At 39.1% G+C, this 20,785-nt stretch overlaps 1 protein-coding gene across 1 annotated transcript; it reads right to left on the reverse strand.

Annotated features, from left to right (window-relative positions):
• Window positions 1-1,766: 1,766 nt before the first annotated feature.
• On the reverse strand, window positions 1,767-20,276 carry LOC122771981 (growth arrest-specific protein 2-like). The gene is made up of 8 exons (XM_044029583.1): window positions 20,178-20,276; window positions 15,567-15,814; window positions 14,743-14,852; window positions 13,830-13,971; window positions 12,808-12,871; window positions 11,611-12,166; window positions 11,421-11,528; window positions 1,767-3,490 (listed from the first exon to the last, which is right to left on the reverse strand). Exons 2-8 carry the CDS (start codon window positions 15,787-15,789, stop codon window positions 3,293-3,295), a joined length of 1,401 nt encoding a protein of 466 aa, XP_043885518.1. The 5' UTR covers window positions 15,790-15,814; window positions 20,178-20,276; the 3' UTR covers window positions 1,767-3,292.
• Between the last annotated feature and the right edge of the window lie 509 nt (window positions 20,277-20,785).

The raw sequence follows: 20,785 nt of genomic DNA on the forward strand, positions 1-20,785 counted from the left end.
CCATAAACAATCTGAGGGGACAAAACTATGTATTATTATATATACATATAACACATGTTATATGTATATGTATATATATATATATATATATATATATAACATGTTATATATATATATGTATATATACATGTATATATATGTATATATATATATATATATATATATATATATATATATATATATATATATATATATATATATATATATATATATATAATATGGGGGAGCAAAAAAAAAAAAAAAGGTCAGAGCATGTGATAAGAACTGTGTTTGGGTTTAAACCATGTCCTGTGATTAGGGTTCATTTTTAGTCCAGGCTCTTGTCGTGAAAATACGGGCTTTTATTGTGAAAAATATTTAGCCAGGACGCCGACAATAGACGGACACAGAGACTGCTGTCCGCTGTTTTTGGTTTTTATCAAGTTTTAAAATCGACCACATCCAACGCTGATTCGCAGTAATTGAGACGTTACTGTCAAACAGTGAATTGTAATGTGTAACGTGTACGGTGCAAGTATTATTAGGACTGAAGCACAACAGCACGAATGTGTGTGTGTGTGTGTGACTTTTGTGCTACAACTGGACTTTTCTCAAATGTTATTCACAATGAAAAAAAACAAACACTTTAAAGCACACGTTTACACCGCCCAACATGTCTGAGGTTGTACATTTCAAGTACACAAATGCCTGTGTTTAAAATGAAAATGTTGGATTCAGCTGCACAAGGTAGAAAAAAAAGAAAAGAAGGTGCACTTCCGGAGAACAAATGTGTAAGAGTGTGTGTCTGTTGTAAAATCCCGCTCCACTTCCTGTGTCTCATGAGGAATTTAGAAATCGTACTGCGGTGCAACGCGAGTTGCTCTTGTGAAAAATGCCGCCGTTTAGCGCGGCACTCGTTTCCAGTAGCACATCTATATCATTTTCTACAAGTCATTTCTACTACGGCTCGGTCCCGCCGCACATGTGACAGCGTGTGTGTGTGTGCGGGGACGAAAAAGAGACGTTTACGGTCTTTGCATGAGCTCATTACAGCTATGGTTTCTTTCAGCATATTAAGAACTTGTGTCCATTTTTAATTAGTTTATTTTAATGAATTAAAACATGTCATTATTAATGTGCCGTCACTGTGGTTTTGTAACGTGGACTGAAAACAACAAACAAGACGAGAGCACGTTTGGCCTTTTTGTCACTTAGGCCATGGTGCCATCTAGAGGGAGGACTTCACGCTTTGTGTATCTGTCTTTTTAAGAATGAGGCAATAACATAGGCCTGTAATACACTACACCACACTAGTATTCAACACTGTTCTCTGAAGGTTTTGGACTTTTGAATTTTAAATCAAGACCAATCAGGGTCATTTTAGAAGTCATGGCTTTATTTATGTTGCTTTTTAGTCAAAGTCACAAATCAAATATACTAACTTTTCAGTGTTCAGTGCTCCGTACTTTACAGAAAGATTACACATTTAACAATAATGCCGTATAAACAACTAAATAAAACCGTATTTTCCCCAGCTACAATGCAGTTAAGACACAAATTCATCTAATCCATGCCTGATATATCAGTATATTTTGTTTTAAAGAGCAAAATGCAAAATGATGATTTGTAATTCTTCAAATTCTTATTAAGTTTGCATTGCTGTTGATTTTATTAAACAGAAACTTACTAAATAGATTAAAATGATTATAATAGTGATACAGGTCTTGACTTGGTCTTGTCTTGTGTGTCAAACTGCAGCAGATAAAGTGAAGCCTTTATGTCAAAATATCATAAATTACACTAGATGGACGATAGCAGGATTTTTCATAGTTTTATGAAATACATTTAAAAAAACACAAAAACATTGGGGATGTTCCTGTGTTCAGTTTTTCCTATCGTTACTGAACAAAATAAATAATGCTGCACACCTGCATATGTTTATATTATGTTAATAAATGAACAGAACAGCAGTGGACACTCATTTCATGAAGGTGACAGATCAGGTGGAGGAAGAAAGAAGTAAATTGTGCATGAAAAGAATTTTAAAATGAAAAATGATAGCACACACACATCTATGTAAAACCATGTTATAAGCTTTTAATGTCTAAAATAATACAAAATCAAACTACAGTACGATGATATGACTAACGCAACAAGTTACTGTAAAAAAAAATATGAAAATTAACACCATTGACATTCTCAGTTAATCCAAAAAAGACTAAGTATTGCATACGAGCAGTCGTGGAGCTTTATTGTCACAGGTGGATAAAGAAATAATAAGGAAACATTATTCCTATGTGAGGCTCAATATGATACTTTGATACCGATTTCCTTTTTATAAAATATTTTATAAAATCAATTAACAAAAAACTATATATTATGGTAAATATGTGTTAATCTGCTCACAATCAGAGCAACTTTCAGCTCCCACATTTACACTGTGTGCTGTGAATTGCCCTCAAAGTCAAACTTAAAAGATGCTTAGTTTGTCCATTGTGGGCTACCATAAAAAAAACCCACAGTGTTGTTGTTTTACATTACAAAAAACAAGTATCATTATTTAATCTTATCTACCTAAATTTGACACTTTGGATCTTTAATTACCTTTGTTGTGTGATTTTACATCCTCACGTCTTCACACACACACATCTTTCCTTTTGGAAATGGTTTGAATAGACCCTTTCATTGTATACATGTAAACATTCCAAGCCTAGCGAGAATGCGCACGCAGTTTGGGCTCAGAAAACGTCACAACAGGTAAGCGAATAACATGTATGTCCTTCGCCGAATAATTCTGAATATGTTCTTTCGTTGCCGATATAGGGACGCGAACAATACTAGCACTAATAATAAATTAGTACTAGCTGATGGCAAGAGATAGTAGATAGATAATATTAGCAAGTGGCTAGCTATTCACTCTTACCTGTAGAGAATGGCTGGCCACTTGCTAATAATATGCTAATATATAATATATAATAATGCTAATATTAGCTATAAACCTAGCGTGTCCACGAAAGTCAGAAAGTCTACGCGCATACAAGTCTTACAAGGAACGCTTTTAGCACACCATGTTTACTTGTCAACGCGCTAGCCGGCCGGCAGCTAACTACAAGCTAACTGCTTCCAAGCAGCGTAGGTTTCATAGCGTAGGCTTTTCACCGTAATCTAACTGACAGAGATGATGAATGATAACTTGTGATAACATGTAGGCATCTCATGTGTCGGACAGTTGTACAAGTTAATGGTACGAGTGTGTTTTTCTGACCCTAAAGCTGCACGCGCACATTTCTGTGACGTAGCTCTCGAAAAGAGTCTACTTCCTGGTGGAGCCGACCACCATGTAGCTGTCGGGCGACATGTTCAAAGTGGGCGCCTTTGCTTTCAACCTGCACACCTTGACCTCGGACCTGCCGGCCACGCCTCCTCGGCAGGGGTCGTGCTTCTGCAGGTAACTGATGAACGTCTCCCAGCCTCCGCCCACGCGCACCATCACGTGACGCTCGTTCAGCATCTGCAGAGGCGACACGAGACAGGGGGAATGCTGGGAAATAAGGTACGCAATGTGTTTTTCTACACAGACGGTGCACGCACACGCACACACACACAATCAGACACCAGTCTTAATATTTACAAGCCTTTCCTGCTTGTGTGCCTCGGCGAGGAAAATGATTGCTTTGTCAAAATCTCATTAAATCGAATGAAAAAAAAACACCTTGTGGCACCAGCTGAGCACACAAACACACACATGCACTGACGCACAATAACACAAACCACCTAATGAGCCCTGTTTAAAACAAAAATGACTACTGTACAGTCTTTTAATTCAGATGTCACGTTTGTCAGATTCGGCACATCCTTCTCAGACAGCCATCCTTACAGCTGCTGCCATGGCAACCGCTGCCACACTATAAAGCCTGGAAGGGGTTTAAAAAAAAAAAAAAAAAAACGAGATTGAGATGAGTTCTGCACACACACCCTCCCACAAACTCCCAGTGGACATTAACATTCCCAGGAGAAGGTCTTTCACCAGCATCCATCGTCCTGTCATCACCGGCACACACCCCCTCCTGCCTTATCACCAATAAACCCTTCATTATGGAGCCATTAAGAATGTGATAATACAAGTATGTCTACTCGTCTTGTGTGTGTGTGTAAAAAATCAATGGCACAAGCACAGACACACAAGGGCGGCTTTGCAGGAAAGTGCAGACGTGGGTCTGTCTCAGCTGTCGTCCTGCAGATTAAAATGTTCGGGTTGACAGAGGTCAAGTCTGACATCCTGAATAAACCACTTCCCTGTCAGACCTGTGTGTCTGTGTGTGTGCGTGAGGGGATTATCACTCTGGCTGCTACTCATCCTCAAATCTACACCATGTTAGGATTAATTTCCAGCAAAAAATGTAATCTGCATCACCACGTTAATTATAAGCTCCAAGTTTTCCTCCATAGACCCTTTCTAAACATGCACAACACCGTATTTTCTGCAAACTGTCCATAATGTACTTTCTATTTTAGCTCCTTTTTTAAATAGTCTGAGTGTTAATATCTTAATATATATTGTACATTATGGTAAATTGGAATAATCATACAATTCAACATCATTCTGGCTGTTATTCATCTTCAAAACTCAAGATTGTTCCATAAAAAACATTAAATCTATCACAAAATATCACCACATTAGTTGTTATTTGTTCATTACTGTTTTATAAAAGCTGTTTTTCCTCAATGCTTCACTCTTTTATCAGCTGATTACATTTTTCTTTTCCATCACTCATAACGTGCTACTTGTTGGTTATTTTGTATTTGCTCGATGAGACGTGGTGTTTCCTGCACGCTCTCTTTGTCAGACAGACTCCTCCCTCTCGCCCTCCTGCTACTACGTCTGCAGCCCATAAACTAGCGTCTGGATTCCCCTGTGTCTTCCTCCCCGGCAGCTCCATTGATTCGCCCCCCCTCCTCCTCCTCCTCCTCCTTCTTTACTACTAAAAGATGCATGAGTGTACTTTGGAAGACGTGTTGTTTAAATGCTTGCCAGTAGGAGGCAGGCTTTAGCCACATCCACTGCCTTTGAGTACAGTCAGGGCTTTAATAATAAAGACACAGGCAGAAAATGTATGTTTTATAATCCTAGTGGGACGTCACATTAAACAGACTCTGGTTAAACACTTGAATAGCGCACGGAGGACATTTCCTTGGATTCCTTGTGTGTGTGTTTTTTTTCTCTCTCAGGGTGATGTGAATATTTTATTTAACATAAAAAGTTCCCTTAAAACTAATAAAATAATCATTAGCCTCAGCTGATCTCCAAAGGTTCAGTGTGTAACATTTAGGAGGCTTTATTTGCTAAATTTGAATATAAGACTCATTAGTTTGTATAATTACTTAAAATAAAATAAAAAGAATACACCTTATATATGCACTTTTTGGCAGGTGAAGGCCACCATAGTTACCTGACACACTGAGACTCATGATTACACTGAATATGCACATTTAACTTGACTTCTTATTTGATGTGGTAAAGAAAAACTCGCTAAACATCTGTATTTCAGCAGTGTTTGTGAAATGGAGCATACGAGCATAGGAAATTATATATATACAGACGTATATACACTATGTGTGGCAATGGAAGTCTGAATATATATAATGAAAGTCTGAGTATATGTAATTAAATTCTGAATATAAATAATGGAAGTCTGATATATATATATATATATATATATATATATATATATATATATATATATATACATATATATATATAAAAAGTCTGAATATATATATAATGAAAGTCTGAGTGTATATATACAGTGTAATGAAAGTCTGTATATATATAATGAAAGTGTGAATATATATGTAAAGAAAGTCTGAATAATGAAAGTCTGAATATATACATATATATATATAAAGAAATTCTGCTGTATATGTATATATATAGAGAAAGAGAGCAAATCCCCTGCAGCTGTGAGTCTGATAAAAACAAGTCTTATCGTCATTTTGGTGATATTCGCTGGTCTTGGAAAATCAGATTTGTTCTTGGCTTTGGTTTATTTCATATTCAGAAATCCTGATAAAGAGAAATCCAAGGCCGCCTGATGTTGTGACGGCTTCTGAATGTCTTCTCCTTCTTCCATTGCCACAAAGCTAACAGGAGAACAGCCTAATTGGGTGCAGAGAAGAAAGGAAAGCCTTCCTCTTTTTTAGCACCAAAGAATGGCAGTGCACTCCAGGGCTGGCGTGATTGAATAGTCTCCATAGGGAATAGAGAAAGAAGAGGGGGGGGAGAGGTGGGGGGGAGGACATTTACACGTGAGGAGGGGCCGGTCATGCTCAGTCGCTCATTAACAAGCTGTCTGATTAAAACCTCTCGCTAATGACTCTGTCTCAGTAATCAATAGTATCTGTTCTCTTAAAAGGTCTGTACACATTGAATCGCACTGTCTCTTCTAGGAGGAGCACACAGGTTATCATGGTCATCATGGTATCATGGTAACTGAGGCGTTCACCGCGTGTTTCCCCCCACACACACACACACACGTGGGAAGCCGTGATCTTCTAAGGTAATGGATGGAGTCAGGGTGACTGCGCTGTGCTCATAAAAAAGCTGAGGTGCATTGTTGCTTGTCAGTGTTTGGGGGGAGAAAAAGGGGAAGGCAGAGTCTGCAAACGAGTAATTATGGTGGTGAAAAGTGACACGTGGACACGGTTTCGTTAAAACAACATGTTTGCACGGCTGTGTGGAGAAGGTCAGCACAAAAGGTCGACAGTTGAACACGATGTAGAAAACACAGGGATATAAAAACAGCGAGTAGGTGGATTTTTCCCCCACTTGGTTTAATTTTATGAAGTATTATAAGCATACTGTAAAAATATTCTGCCCACTTAAAGGTGATACAGTATATGTACTACAGTGACCTTTAGCATATAAAATGGTTATTGCAATCCCAATTCAAAACGCTGTAGAGTAGAGGTGTCAAACCTGTGGCCACTTAAATGTGTGTTTTTTAATGTATAGATAGATAGTATAGATAGTCCATAAAATGTTGAAAAACATTGAAACCTCTTCTCCAATGTCTTGTTTTGACCACAAACCAAAATTATTCAGTTTGAATGATTTCTTAGTTATATGGAGCAAAGAAACCAAACCAAACCAGACAATATTCACATTTAAGTAGCTGGAAAATCACAGAAACGGATGCAACACCCTTTCGTTACACAGTGTAATTGCCAATTAATTGCCAATTTTTACAATTGAACAATGTTGAGCTTTACAGTTTGAATGAGTTTGTATTGTGTTGTAGTTCCTTATTTTCACCAGCAGGGTGCGCATTAGTCGCACACAAGCGCTACTCACGGTCACAGTTCCTTTGTTTTTTTCCCGGCTGTCCCTGCACCGACACAGATGAAAACAGACATTTCTGTGGCCAATAATTCGATTAAGTGTGGATAACAATTTATTTTGTTTTGAGTTATTGGTTCTGAAAGGTATCCGCACCTGTGAGAAGGTTTTTGGGTTACCGGACATCGCCGTTTTATTGTGAGAAAAACCCCGATGAGTAGTGATCATTAGCACTTAGCATAGCATGCTAGCGGCTGCCGACCACAGCTAATTACTCATTAATTTCATGAATATATCATTATTATGTGCCGTTATGCTTCAGAGAAAATGTTTAAACCCAACCAGAGGTATATAAGAGTGTGTTGAATTTGTGAATGTGGTTAATTTTGTATTTCTTTGTGGGTAATTGTCTGTGCTAATCGAACTAGTGCTATGTGTTTGCCATTGACCTATTGCTATACAACTGTTACTGATATATATGACCTGTGCTATTGCTACATGCTAGCTAATGCTACAAAGCTAAACGAGTTGATTTTGTGAGCCAAAACACATGCAGTTGTATGCATTTGGGTTATTTAGAGACATTAATTCAATGATTCATTCTCAAACGTGATTGATATGTGATTTAATTCATAATTTTTGTGCACTATGCAGTGAACTTTTAAAAATATTTCATATACACACCATTTTGTGTTTGTGGGCTGTTTAAAAATTCATTTTTATAGCTGTAAATGATACATTGTCAATGTGAATGGTTCATGTTCATTGATTGAAGTTTAAAAAGAGAGGATAAATACTGTACAGTTGATTTATATAAATGTTTAGAAAGAGATAAAGATAATAGATCTTAAGGAAAACATCTGCTGCTCCATGCAGGTTGTTTTTTTGGTGTATGAATCGATTCTGATGGCGAGCTACAGCCCGGACCCGAGGAACGTGGAGCAGAACACCGGCTTACATGCATGAAGGGTGTGACGTCGGAAGCAGCTTAATCGAGCATCTGGAGAAAGCACGTCTATCACATCATACAGATAAGAAACAATATCACACTACCCGGGTAGATGAACAATTACACAACCATACATTGAGGGACTAACACACACACACACACACAGATTTCAGACAAACTGTGGGAACTGACTTATGTGGACGTTTATCTTTGGACCACAGCTTATGTACAACAGACGGTGTTACATCCGTTACACTGGTTTTAATTCTTTAGAAAACACTCACATCGAATAATCGATTATCAAAATAGTTGACGATTAATTTAGTAATCGAGTTATCGTTTCAGCCCGACATGGAGCTCCCAGGTCATTTTAGTTTGAGACCCCTGCTGTAGAGCATTGGTTGCCAAAATCTCGGGACACAGCAACTCAGACCTGTGCTTATATTTGCAGCATTACACTGCGTTCATGCACGTACAGTACATGTGTCAGCATGGCAGGGATTTAATTTAAGAGTGTGTCTAAGGATAAGAGGAGACGGCAAAGTGACAATGACGTGCTGTAAAAACACTACATACATGTACATTAACCCTTAGTGCTCATGTGGCATGGATCTGTGTTTTTTTGTCTTATTTGTTGAGTCAAAACTATGATAAATTTTATATCACATCTTTAGTTGTGATGTAAAGTAGCAATTATTGTACAGAAGTCACAAAATGAGACTGTTTTTCTTTTCTTTTTGTTCATAAAAACAAGCCAGGTGAACATTCCACTGTTTTCACAAATTCAATCCGATTAAGAAAAAAAAAAGTGTCCTTTTTGCTCAGGTGTGTTTATATAGTTGGTGAAAATGACAGAAAGATTGCCTAAAAAATGGATATAATACACTTTATATTGTACATTCTTATAGTCTCTGTATATACTATATGTTTAAACATAGTGATGGAAAAAAGCAGCCAAAATGCTTAGTGTTCTAAGGGTTAAATATCCACCAACAACATGTCTGAACCCTATTTTGCTTTCTTGTCCAGGAGAAAATAATCCACACCATATCTGTCTTCAACTTCCTCTCCACTTTCAGCGTCTATATTTGAATGCATCTCCACTGCAGACCCTTGTTTCTCTCCCTTCTCCTCTGGGTGGAGACATTTTTGAGAGGGGTTTTTGTCAAAGTGCTGCGAGCTGTGTTCCTGAGTGTGTGGCAGTGGGTGACGCCCTAATATGTCTATTAAACGTTTCCTTTATCTCTACTGACATATCATGCTCATTCTATGACTTACATATGGCAAGCTTGGTTAAACGTGTGCGTCCGTGTGACTGACAGCTCTGCTGCAGAGAAACAGGTGTTCTTTAAGAGGAACATTCTTCTCTAAACGGACGGTCAAAAAAATTTTTATGTCAGCGCTTTGAAAATGTAGACGTGGCCCGGGTTGCCAGTAAACGAACACTGACAGCATTGATTACCAGTGAGCTGAGTGTGAAGTCAATGCGATTAACAAAGCATTAAAGTGGTTTCAATCAGGGACCAGTTAGCCACCAAAGCTGTGACAAATACGTCCTGGTGGTTATTAATATAGATTATGAATAGATTTTAAACATGCACCCTCTTATATACAGGACTCTGTAGCTGTTACATGTTTTCTTTGTATGGATGGATCATTGTATTCAGACAGTAAAATCATTTTATATTCATAACCCTGACAGACTTGGAATCCCGAGTGAGCTGCTGCCATTTCATCCACACACACACACACTGCGATCGTATCGTCGCGGAGTTGACCCGAAAGAGCGGTGTTTGTTTTTCCGTCAGGTTTTGAACCCTTCGCTGAAGGTCCATTCATTGTGAGCCCAGTCTTATCCTGACCATCGGTTGCTAAGCAACGCTGCCTCCCAGAAGGCCATTCCTCCAGCCTTTGTGCACAGGTGGAGCCGAGAGGCTGTGACATCTCCATCCAAAAATGACGGCGGATCAGCCGCACTTGTTGATGACTCAACTGATAATTAATGACCTGAGTGGTTTCACACCTTCACGTCTTATGTGGTGTAGCATCCATAATGTATTTTTATTAGTCTATTCAATTGAGTTATTCATTTAAAAATTTACTGTATATTAATATTTCTAGTTTTGTACATCTGTAACTTGAGTTAACATATTCTATATTATTCAGGCTATGTATAATTTGACTTGTAAAACAACATATGAGGAATATCAAATGAGTGGAACAGCAGGTTGTGGGTTTTGTTGCGTGAACCTGCTGCCAAACAAGTTGTTTACTTATGAATAAAACAAACTCATTTCAATGATTAGTGGTTTTTCACTGCTGATCCTTACATTTTGTTCCTGTGACCGACTATAGCACCTGTGTGTTTTCTTGATAGTACAGAGGGAGTTTATATTCATGTTACATTTATGCAACTATTCATTTTTATGTAAAACAAAGTTATTTCAAGAGCAAACAAATGCCGTAAAGGTGTCTAAACATAACCAGTGCTCCTCCTCCAGTCTGCTCACTGCCTGTTTATAACGAAATAGCCATCAAAGTCCCTGAGGTGGATTTGCTGGATCTCCTTGTTTGTTCACTGTACAATTTGCACAATCCCAATTTACTCACTCTTACAGACAGACAATCATTTTGTCACGTTTTTGACACTTATATGAGAATTTGTGTCAGTTCAGCTTTAACTTGGTTTATCACAAAATGAAATAATTTTGTTTCTTGAGCATTTAATTCTATTTCATATTAGCAGGAATTGTTATATGACATCAAATTGTGTATTTTAAATGTTTTTTAAACCCAAATAAAATTGGGGTAAATTGATATTATACATTCTGTTGTAAGTTCTGATCATTTTAAAGTCATCTTATTCAGAATTTGCTCAGAGTTGAGTTGGAAACAGCTTGAAACAGAATCTTTAAGTCACATCATGAATAGTTTTTTTGAGCATTTAATTCCAGGTAAAATTGTATACCTGGTTTATTAGCATAAAATTACATGTAGTCATTTTTAAAATAAAATGAAACTGCACTCAACTCATGTTTTATAAACATGAAACCTATGAGTCCACTCGACACAAACTGAAAGTGTCACATGATCCCTGATTAATCGGCTTTGCACAATATTTTCATCATGAACATTATAGAGTGTGACCACACTTACCCGTATGTAAAGAACTTTATCCCCGACTCTGTAGCAGCCTTTAGGTTGCTTCTCCACAGGGAACCTGGTGGCGCAGCTGCAGGGGGGATTTTCAATGATGTTTCTCACCTGGAACAGATTAAAAAAAGTGGACACATAACTTTAACTGAATCAAAAAAAGATGATTTTGTCACAGAAGTAAAATACATACTATATCATCTAAGATGTTGTTGGTGCTCGTGCTCCTCCTGCTTGTGGATCTGCTTGAGGATCGCGGCGTTTGCGCTGCAGGTGGGGATTTGACGGGAGGTGTAAGTGGTGCAGTGTGGTTGTTTACTGAGGTAGAAGAGACTTCCTGGGTTTGGCCAGGTGATGGCGCCGTTAGTGGCAGCGAAGCAGGTGCATTAACAGAGCAGGGAGAGGAGAACAAAGGTGTTTGTGTTGAGGCCGTGGCTGTAGAAGGGTTAGAGGCTGGGATGGAGGAGCGGGGAGGGGGTAAACATGGAGGCACTGGGTTTGTTGTGGCTGATGGAAGATCAGAGGAAGCGAGGGGTTCAGACACACAGGTTGTGCTTGGAGTGAGGGGCACAGGTGGAGAGGGAGGAGGAGGAGAGGGGGCTGTGGGCCGGGATGTCTGTGTTGGTGAGGACAATGGTGAAGGGGGAAAAAAGGAAAGGGGCAGAGGGGACGATGGAGATAAGCAACCCGCCTCCTCCCTCTCTATCTCTCTCTCCAACTTCACCAGCGCTGGAGGCTCCACTCCATACCTGAGAGGGAGAGAGGTTACATATAATAAAAGAAATGTGAGGATAAAAGAACAGGAACTCAAACCATAGTGAATAATAATTTCCAACCAGAGGAACCTGAACCAGGCGGAGAGTAGCTCAGCTTTGATGACTGATTTGCTTATATTGTAAAGTCTTAGCTGAACAACACATATGAATATTAATGAAAATAGTACGTCTGAAATCTTGCAAAATATCTGTATCTGCATCACCACTAAAACTGAATCATCCCCTCAATGGAGCGAAAACTACATCCACCAAAATTAACTCGTAATCCATTCTTTTTGAGTAAAATGTCAGTTATGCTTATTATCACTTGTAATGGATTATGACACTTATTCCTTATATTTCTTGCGTTTAGTTCAAACACTTACTGTCTAAACAAGCTAAAATAGAAATGCTACGTAGGATAAATTAAGCCTTTAGCAAGTGGCACCAGCTTAAATGCAAAATCTTGTAAAATAAATATATTATTTATAGTTTTAAACATGCACCCACTTCAAAATAACCTCAAATTAAACTGAATATGAGGGATTGGGCCTTTACTTTTCAAATCAAATTCACCTGCACATGTTGCAGAAGAGCAGAAGTTAAAACCAAAGTTGTTTGCATGTTAAAAGTACCTGGCTGCGATCCTTCCCAGCTCCATCAGGCACAAACAAACCTCCCGAGGCTGCTTGTGAAGGACTTCACACAGCACATAAACAAAGGGAAGACAGGGGGCAGAGGCAAGAAAGTTACTCATCTGAGAGGAACAGATGCTTCCAGAGATAAACTTCCACCTCTGTCAAAACAAAAACAGGAGCTGCACCCGGAGCAGACAACACGTTTCAGGAGGGTCTCTGTCTTTATTGTGTATCTCTATCTTTGAAGCTGATCGGGAATTCCTGTGGGCTGTCAAATAAATCGGAGCTGAGGGCATGAGGGCAGGAGAGCTTAATGTATACATTAAAAAGAGGGATCTTTTTTTCAAACCGAGCCTTGGTTAGTGTATTTTATGTGGAAAGTTTCATTGTTAAATGACTGTATTTGTATGTTTATCTGCTGCATCTCTGCTGTCGTCCCTGAAGCCTTCTCTCCCTGTCAGTGGCTTCGTCTGCCTGCAGGCTGGACTTATTGTTCGCGGGGATTAACCTGCACATTATCATTCTCACGCAGCGACAGCCTTGCAAAGACATGCCCAGGTAGGAAGCGCACCGGTGTTTAATCATACGTGAGTGTCGTGTTAGTGGTAAAGGATTCAGGAATTTGAACGCATTTCAACGGGAACCTCGGTATTCAATGTAAAACTACAACTATATCCCAAACAAAATTCCACTTTTCTGATTTAAACATTAGACAAGTTTAAATGAGAGAAACATTTATTCTACAGATGCAAGAATCCTGTTTATGTATCTAAGGAAATCAATAGGACCAATATTACGTCAAAGTTTTTCCTGTTAACACAGTTTTTATCATTTCTGTACATAATGCATATTTCTAAAAGTATTTAAACTGAACAGTGCGATGGAACAATGCCAAAATTTGGCATCAGTGTGAGAAAAATAAGCGAAAAACTTGAATTCATATCTAAAGATTTGAGTTTAATCAGTAACATACTTGTAAAGTTAATTATGTTCAGTGTAATATGTGGTCTAAAACTCACCCAAATCCTCAGACTCAAACAGGTAAGCCTCATCCACGCCAATCTTGCGACACCAGTAGAGGAAGTTGGCTGCGTTATCTCGGGCGAAAAACGATCCGGAAGTGGCATCAGGTCGCCAGTGGATCACTCGTCTTATAAAAGACTGTCAATGATAACAGACAAGGTTTTATTCACACTCGACATATCGTGATAGTAGTATTGAAATATAAAAACGGAGACATCCTCCTTCATTTCTAGCAAAGATGCCATTTGAATAGTTGATGGAATTATTCATCAACTATTCAAATATTGTAAACTCCAGTGCATGAGAGCTAGTGAAAGCAATGCAGGGTTGAGACTGTGGTCAAGCACTCTGACCCTCGTTTCTCCGCAGTCAAACTATCTGATGCTGAATTTTAATGTCCTTCTTACAAAGGCTTTTACTCTGAAACGTCTGTGAACCAATGGATCAAGCAGATTTGTAAGGGTATTGACATATGGCTTTCAGAATAAAACCGCAACAACAACACTGTATATCTGTCTCTGTCCATCTTTGAATGGGAAAATTAATGGAAATCCTCACAGCTGTAAGTTTCACAGACCTAATAACTGGACTTTGAGCAACTGTATGAAGAGAGTTCTTTATAAGTTCTGAACAAGAGTAATAAAGTTGTTTTCAGCACATTGATATCTACCAGTGTAATGGAAATCAGCCAGTACAGCTTTTTACTATACAATTTACACTAGAGTTACAGTTTATACTAGAGACATTTCTCATTAAAAGATCCAAATTAGCACTTTTGAATCAAAAAAGTTCTTTCTCTAAAACTGTACAGCAAAAAGGTCTGATTTCCAGCTTTTGTTAAGTGTTTTGTTTCCTCACGTCTTTATGTTTCCAGGTTTGTGTGATTGAATAGTTGTGCGGTCGTCTCACCTTGCCGCCGCTGCCGCCGATCATCTTCTCCTGGAGCAGCTGCGCCATCTGACAGAGGACAACGCCGTTATCCAACCTCTCCACGAGATCGTCTGCGGTGAGGTCCACACCTGAGCACGAGACACGTTGTGTGAGATATTATTTACATACGGTGTATTTTAAAATGTTGCTGAGGAGATTTTTGCCAGGATTTTATGTAAATTTAGGATAATTGAACGTGAAATACTGTGGAAAAAACACACACACACACACACACACACACACTACACTTCTTGTAGTAATTACTGTAATACTGGGCTAAATAAAAGGGTCCTGCAAAGACATTCCTGCTGTATAACACACGTACATTCTTACTGCATTTAACAAAATGATCCTGCTGAAGAAAATCTTCAAAATTTAAATTTATCACATCAAAACCGTAACTAACAACATCACTTTACTGCAGTTTGTCCATCAGTCAGAAACTGACGTGGTCCTGCCAGAGTCTTGTGACTCTCCAGACACTCTCCTGCAGGTCGTGTCTTGCACGCACGTCTCTCATGTTTCCCCTCACAAAGCAGTAAAGTGGGAGAAAACCTCCCTTTCCTTGGAGTTGTCGTCACTGTCTGTTCCTCTAATGGAAAGGTACTTCAAGGATTTGCTATAATAAGTAGGTTAATGTGTCTGCAGCTTCCATTCAAAGCAGAATCCTCAGTTCTGGACTCAAAGTAGTCCAGTCTTATTGTTTATCCATGACTGGCTGTTACATGTGAAAGCCTGACGCCATATTTTAAGACATAATATAGTATTATTTATTTAGTTTTTGCTTTGCAAACGTGTCTCACCCATCATGGAGTTGAGCCAGAAAGCCAGGTCTTCTTTCATGGGCAGGAGGCTGGCGTCATGGCGATAAGGCAGCCACTGGTTGTATTCCTGAGGACTTGCGAGACCTGGACCAGGGTGTCTGTATTTTTCACCGAGAAGACAGTTCATCCCCAACCCAGTCAGCTGCCTCGGACTCGAAGGAGCATCAAGGCTGGTGCTCATCACTCCTTCGTCTCGGTCCATGCTGCAGCTCCACTCCGTTTCTGGCCTGATTTATTAACAATTAATGCATTTGAAGAACGAAGAATATGTTTAATTATAATAATAATAACAATACTAATAATAATAATAATAAACTTTATTTGTAGAGCACCTTTCATACAAGGATTGTAGCTTAAAGGTCTTCACAATAAAAGGGAAATACAATTTAAAAAGTAAATACAACAATAAAACACGGTGAAAAGTCAAAACCCTGTTTTAACTTTGAAATAAAAGGACAGATGCAAATAAAACAGTAAAATACAACACAGGGTGGAATAAAATAGGAAAAGGCTATAGAGTCAAGAGGTTCAAAACCCTGTTTTACCTTTAAATTTAAGTAAAAATGCTAGTAAAACACAGCACAGGGTGGGATAAAAAGGAGCGAGTTGAAGGCTAGAGTAAAAAGAGAAGTCTTAAGTTTTCTTTTAACCCTGAAGAAGGAACATTGCAACGATAGGCCCTTTCAAGTTATTCAAAGTGCTAACGCCTTCACACAGATAAATGCACAATTCTTTTGGACATGCATGTTTCGCTGCACATTTTCAAGCATCAAATATGTGCTCCAAGTCAAAATAAAGCAAAACACCCAAATGCCAGTGTAATTTACTATTAACAATCAGCTTGAAATGAAAGCTGTAATGGCTGTGTTAGAATTAATGAAGGCTATTATGCCAGATTTTGCATGTATTTCAAGAGCAAGTGGTCATCAGTCAAGGAATCAACCGATGCAATGACACCGACTTTTGTCAGAATGCTCGCGTGGTCTTACTGCCTCATCTCTGCAGAACACGGACCTTGAAAGGATCCGCTGCGAAGAAACTGAGGAAACTGCATGGAACTCATTTGAGGACTCACACCTGGCTGCCGTGAACAAGGCTCATCGTTCGTCAAAAGGGATTCAAACGCCTGACTTAATATGCATGCAGCTGCAGCCTGGAGTCATAACGCAGAGGCGTGGACCGACGGAATTCACACAACAACACGTGCTGCTCATGTACAGTACATGGATTTTAAAGATGGTGGCAGATAACGAACTTGAAAACAACACAGTGGTTGGATGCGGGACTGTGTTCTGATCTGTGACGTTTACAGCTTCTCAGATGCAGAGATATTGCTGAATCTTCAGGGCATCTTTACAAATCAACTAGTGCCCATTTTCTTGCGTTTCTCATTCAAACAATGTCCAAGTCTGGGGAGCTGCAGACAGACAAGAAACAGACAGACAGTCCTCACATTTACAGATTGAGACGTTTCAGTCGTGAAGCACCAGACAGACCAACTGTGAGAGACTGACGTCTCTAGAGACAAATCCTATCTGATACACTTTATCGGAATATACCACAATCTCAGCGGACTTATGGCAAAAGGAAACCAGAGAAAACCCACACATACAGGGAGAACATGCAAACTCCACTCCTGTTTCATGGCTCAGGACGCAGCTATGGCTTAATGAAAGATCCTGCATGGTTCTTATGGCACTGTTTATGTTCAATTATACATTCAGACATGTTGGAAGCCCATTCGTATGCTTTTAAGTTATCATCCTTGCATCACAGAACAGAAAAATTGACATTTATGGTGGCGCCAAATGTTTAAAATCAATAATACAGAACAAAAGCTTAGACTTCATCATGTTGTCATGGAAATGGAATTAGATTTGTGTCAGTAACACTTTTCAGGAAGCAAATTAAACATCGATTTAATCATTCAAGAAATATTGTATTTTATTGTTTGATTTTTTTGTTTGCGATTCTGACTGTGGGTGGGGCTTAGGAATTGGCTTAATGGACCAGACGTAGTCACAGGCTTGGAGTCGCTGTCCGTCTGGAACACAATAATTGTATCTAAAAGTATCTATAAGTATCTATAGTGTCTATAATCTGACAAACGTTCGATGAGTACAATTATTTTATCGGATGTCGACGGGGAAAACTTGGGGAAGGAGTTCCAGACGGACAGCAACTCCAAGCCTGTGATGACTTCTGTCGCTTCAAAACTCAGTAGCTGATCAGCAGGCAGCAGACAAAAAAACAATGCAAAGAACAAATCTTAATTTTATTTGCCTCTTGAAAAGTGTTGTTTGAAATTATTGACACAAATGTAATTCCATGAATTTCTGGCCGAAAAATCGCAGTGACGAGTGTGAGGATGTTGTCGACATTCATTCGGCTGTCGTGGAAAGGCCCTCTTTTAGAGACGAGCTAGTATATGAAAGAGGCTTCCTGCCAAGTTTGAGGCGGGTTTACAGGTTGACCAACGGGGCATGAGAGCGTCTGTCTCCAACAAAACATCCAGGTGCAATATTCACACCTCCGCGACAGGACGGCTCTGCTGGGAAGGGAATGCGGAGGTCACGCACCGGCCTAACTCTCGCACACAAGCACCCTTTATATTCCTGCAAAGCCGAGGCTCCGTGCATGTAAATACACACGCTGCTGCACAAACAGACACAGACCCGTGGATGTGTCCACCTCATTTACTTTGTCCGACCTGCAGAGTCTCGCAGTAAAAGCAAACACCGTCAGTCTGACCGTGGGCGGAAACAGTGGTAATTACAGAGCGGCCCACCTGAAAGTAAAAGGATCTGAGCCGCAGCAGTGGCCTAAATACCTGACCGTGTAATGTACAGTATGTGTATGACAGACTGATTGATGATTGGTCGCCTGCAGCCAAACGATGTTTCTGGTGAATGGATCATTTCTGTTTCCGTCGAAGACAAATTTCATCGAAGGACGCAACACCAAGTGAAGCCTAAACATACATGAACGCTGTATCTATATAGCGTATCATCCGCTCAGTTTTATATAATGTGTGTGTTGCGGAACCCTAGTGGGCCACGTCGGTACTGCAGGCAGGCCATAAAAAGGCCACTAAATATAAATCTGTTTTTAATTTTGAGTTTTGTCATTTGTTAAAGTTTTAAATTGCTGTAAAATAAGTATTAAATTATGTATTACTTTCAAGTGATATGTTTTGCCCAGGGCCACACGGTTGGTGTAGTGGTTAGCGCTGTTGCCTTTGCAGTAAGACGGGTCTTTGTGTTTGCATGTTTGCCCCGTGTGTGCGTGGTTCTTCTCCGGGTTCTCCAGTTATATATGGGGATTAGTTCAAATTGGACGCCCCGTGTCCGCTGAGATTGGCACAGCTCCCCCCGTGACCCTCATGTGGAGGATAAAGCGGTAGAAAATGGACGGATTGGATTTTCTGCCTGTTAAAAGCTTCTTCATGTTGATGCTGGTCGTTCATTTGCGTCACTGATCGACTTTTAGAGGACATTTAAAACCAGTGAATGAATACCAGGTATTGAATGGAAACAACTGCTATAGCTGAGGTATAGTTTCAGCTATAGCAGTTGCCCCCCATGGCTTCTTCCCTTCAGCTGCTCCTAGACTAAATAAACTTCATATCAACACAGGATGGAAAAGGTCTATCGCCTGCTGTTGTTTACGCACCTTGAACAGTGGAGGCCCACTGTGCTCAGTACAGCAGTGAAGAAAAATAAAATAAAAATAAAATAATTGGCAGCGAGACTTAAAGACAGCCGTCCCGTGGGTGTTTTAGTGCGATGTAAAGCTAATAAACAATGAGCGCTTCAGCACAGTTGGCTCATTCAGTAAATCCTGACTCAACTTGTGCTACTTAGGCCGTGAAAGGTCAGAATTTGTTTCCGCATCAGATCACCGCACGCTGACGTGATGACTCCTCTGTTCTGCCTACAAAATAAAACTACTGTTCTTTAAAAAGAATAGAAAATTAAAAGTTTTTTTCTGGTAGCAAACCGCTTTAAATTGTGCGTTAGTGACGTGAAATCACACACAGTAGAGACTGGTGTAATCTATATGACACTGTTTCGTAGTTTCATAATTATTACTATTTATAAATTAGTATGTCATTATTTTAGGTTAATACATATGAACAGTAGTTACTGTATGTACATGAATATTTTTACAACAAAACAAAACCTAAAAAAAAAGTCACTGACCTACTTTCTAACAATAAAAAAGTTGCAAAACAGTCAAAAATAATATTAATGGAAGACAGTGGTGGAAAGTATATTTTCCAATTTTTTTTCCAGTTTTGATGTACTTAATACGTCTATTAAATAAGAAAACATTGTACTATTTTGCTGTAATTCATTCATTTTATATCCACAGTTACCAGTTAAACGTGTTAAAAACAACACTCAGCATAATGTGTCATTTTTATGCATTTTCTTTAAATATTTTATTGGATTATGATTATGTCAAGCTACTTATATCACTACTGATGAAAGATAACGTTATTTTTAATCATCTTCATCATCAGTAACCCACAACTAACTTTGAAAGTTATGATAAACAAAATACTGAATCTTGCAACGCAGCACTTACCAGGTTTCCTCCGACGATTTCCTTTCGCATACAACTTTCCTCCAAGTGTCTTCTCGTCTTGTCGCTCACATGCACGTGCAGGCATGAGTGAGAGCCAGATGTTCACCTCCCTCTCCCCCACACACACACACACGTCTCTTTTAAAACAAACGCTCCTGAAACCGCCTCTAACTCTGAGGCGTCACTTTACTGCGACGGCATCATAAATCTTAAAGGTTTAAAAACTTCAGCCCCGCTCCTGACAAGGTGTGCTCCAAGTCATACAGCAAATAAAAGAGACGTGGAAGCAACACTATGAGAAACCACAGATCTCTTTTTGCACTGACTGATGAACTGTGTGTGTGTGTGTGTGTGTTTTTACATACACGAACATGAGAGAGCAAAACTTACCAGAATTGGAATGCACCACCACATCACCTCCAACCCCAATTTCTCACCCAACAAATATTGCTGCTCAGACTCGCTGTTTATGATTAGAATTCTCTATTATACATAACACAAACATATCACACACAGAGAAAAACACTCATTTTATCATTCAAAATATTCTTTATTATTATTATTCTTTGTTTCCTGTTCTATTTTGTAGTATTTCCTTGTGTGTACCT

Source organism: Solea senegalensis, linkage group LG7 (assembly GCF_019176455.1).
Source record: "Solea senegalensis isolate Sse05_10M linkage group LG7, IFAPA_SoseM_1, whole genome shotgun sequence".
Taxonomy (NCBI): Eukaryota; Metazoa; Chordata; class Actinopteri; order Pleuronectiformes; family Soleidae; genus Solea; species Solea senegalensis.

Bases quoted from the DNA above. Each gene is read 5' to 3' on its own strand.
- LOC122771981 (XM_044029583.1), bottom strand. From the start codon at position 15,789: ATGGACCGAGACGAAGGAGTGATGAGCACCAGCCTTGATGCTCCTTCG. The intron at 11,529-11,610 runs GTATGTATTTTA...AATCTGTTCCAG, and splicing joins ACAACATCTTAGATGATATA to GTGAGAAACATCATTGAAAA. The intron at 3,491-11,420 runs GTAAGTGTGGTC...TCGCCTCTGCAG, and splicing joins ATAAAGTTCTTTACATACGG to ATGCTGAACGAGCGTCACGT.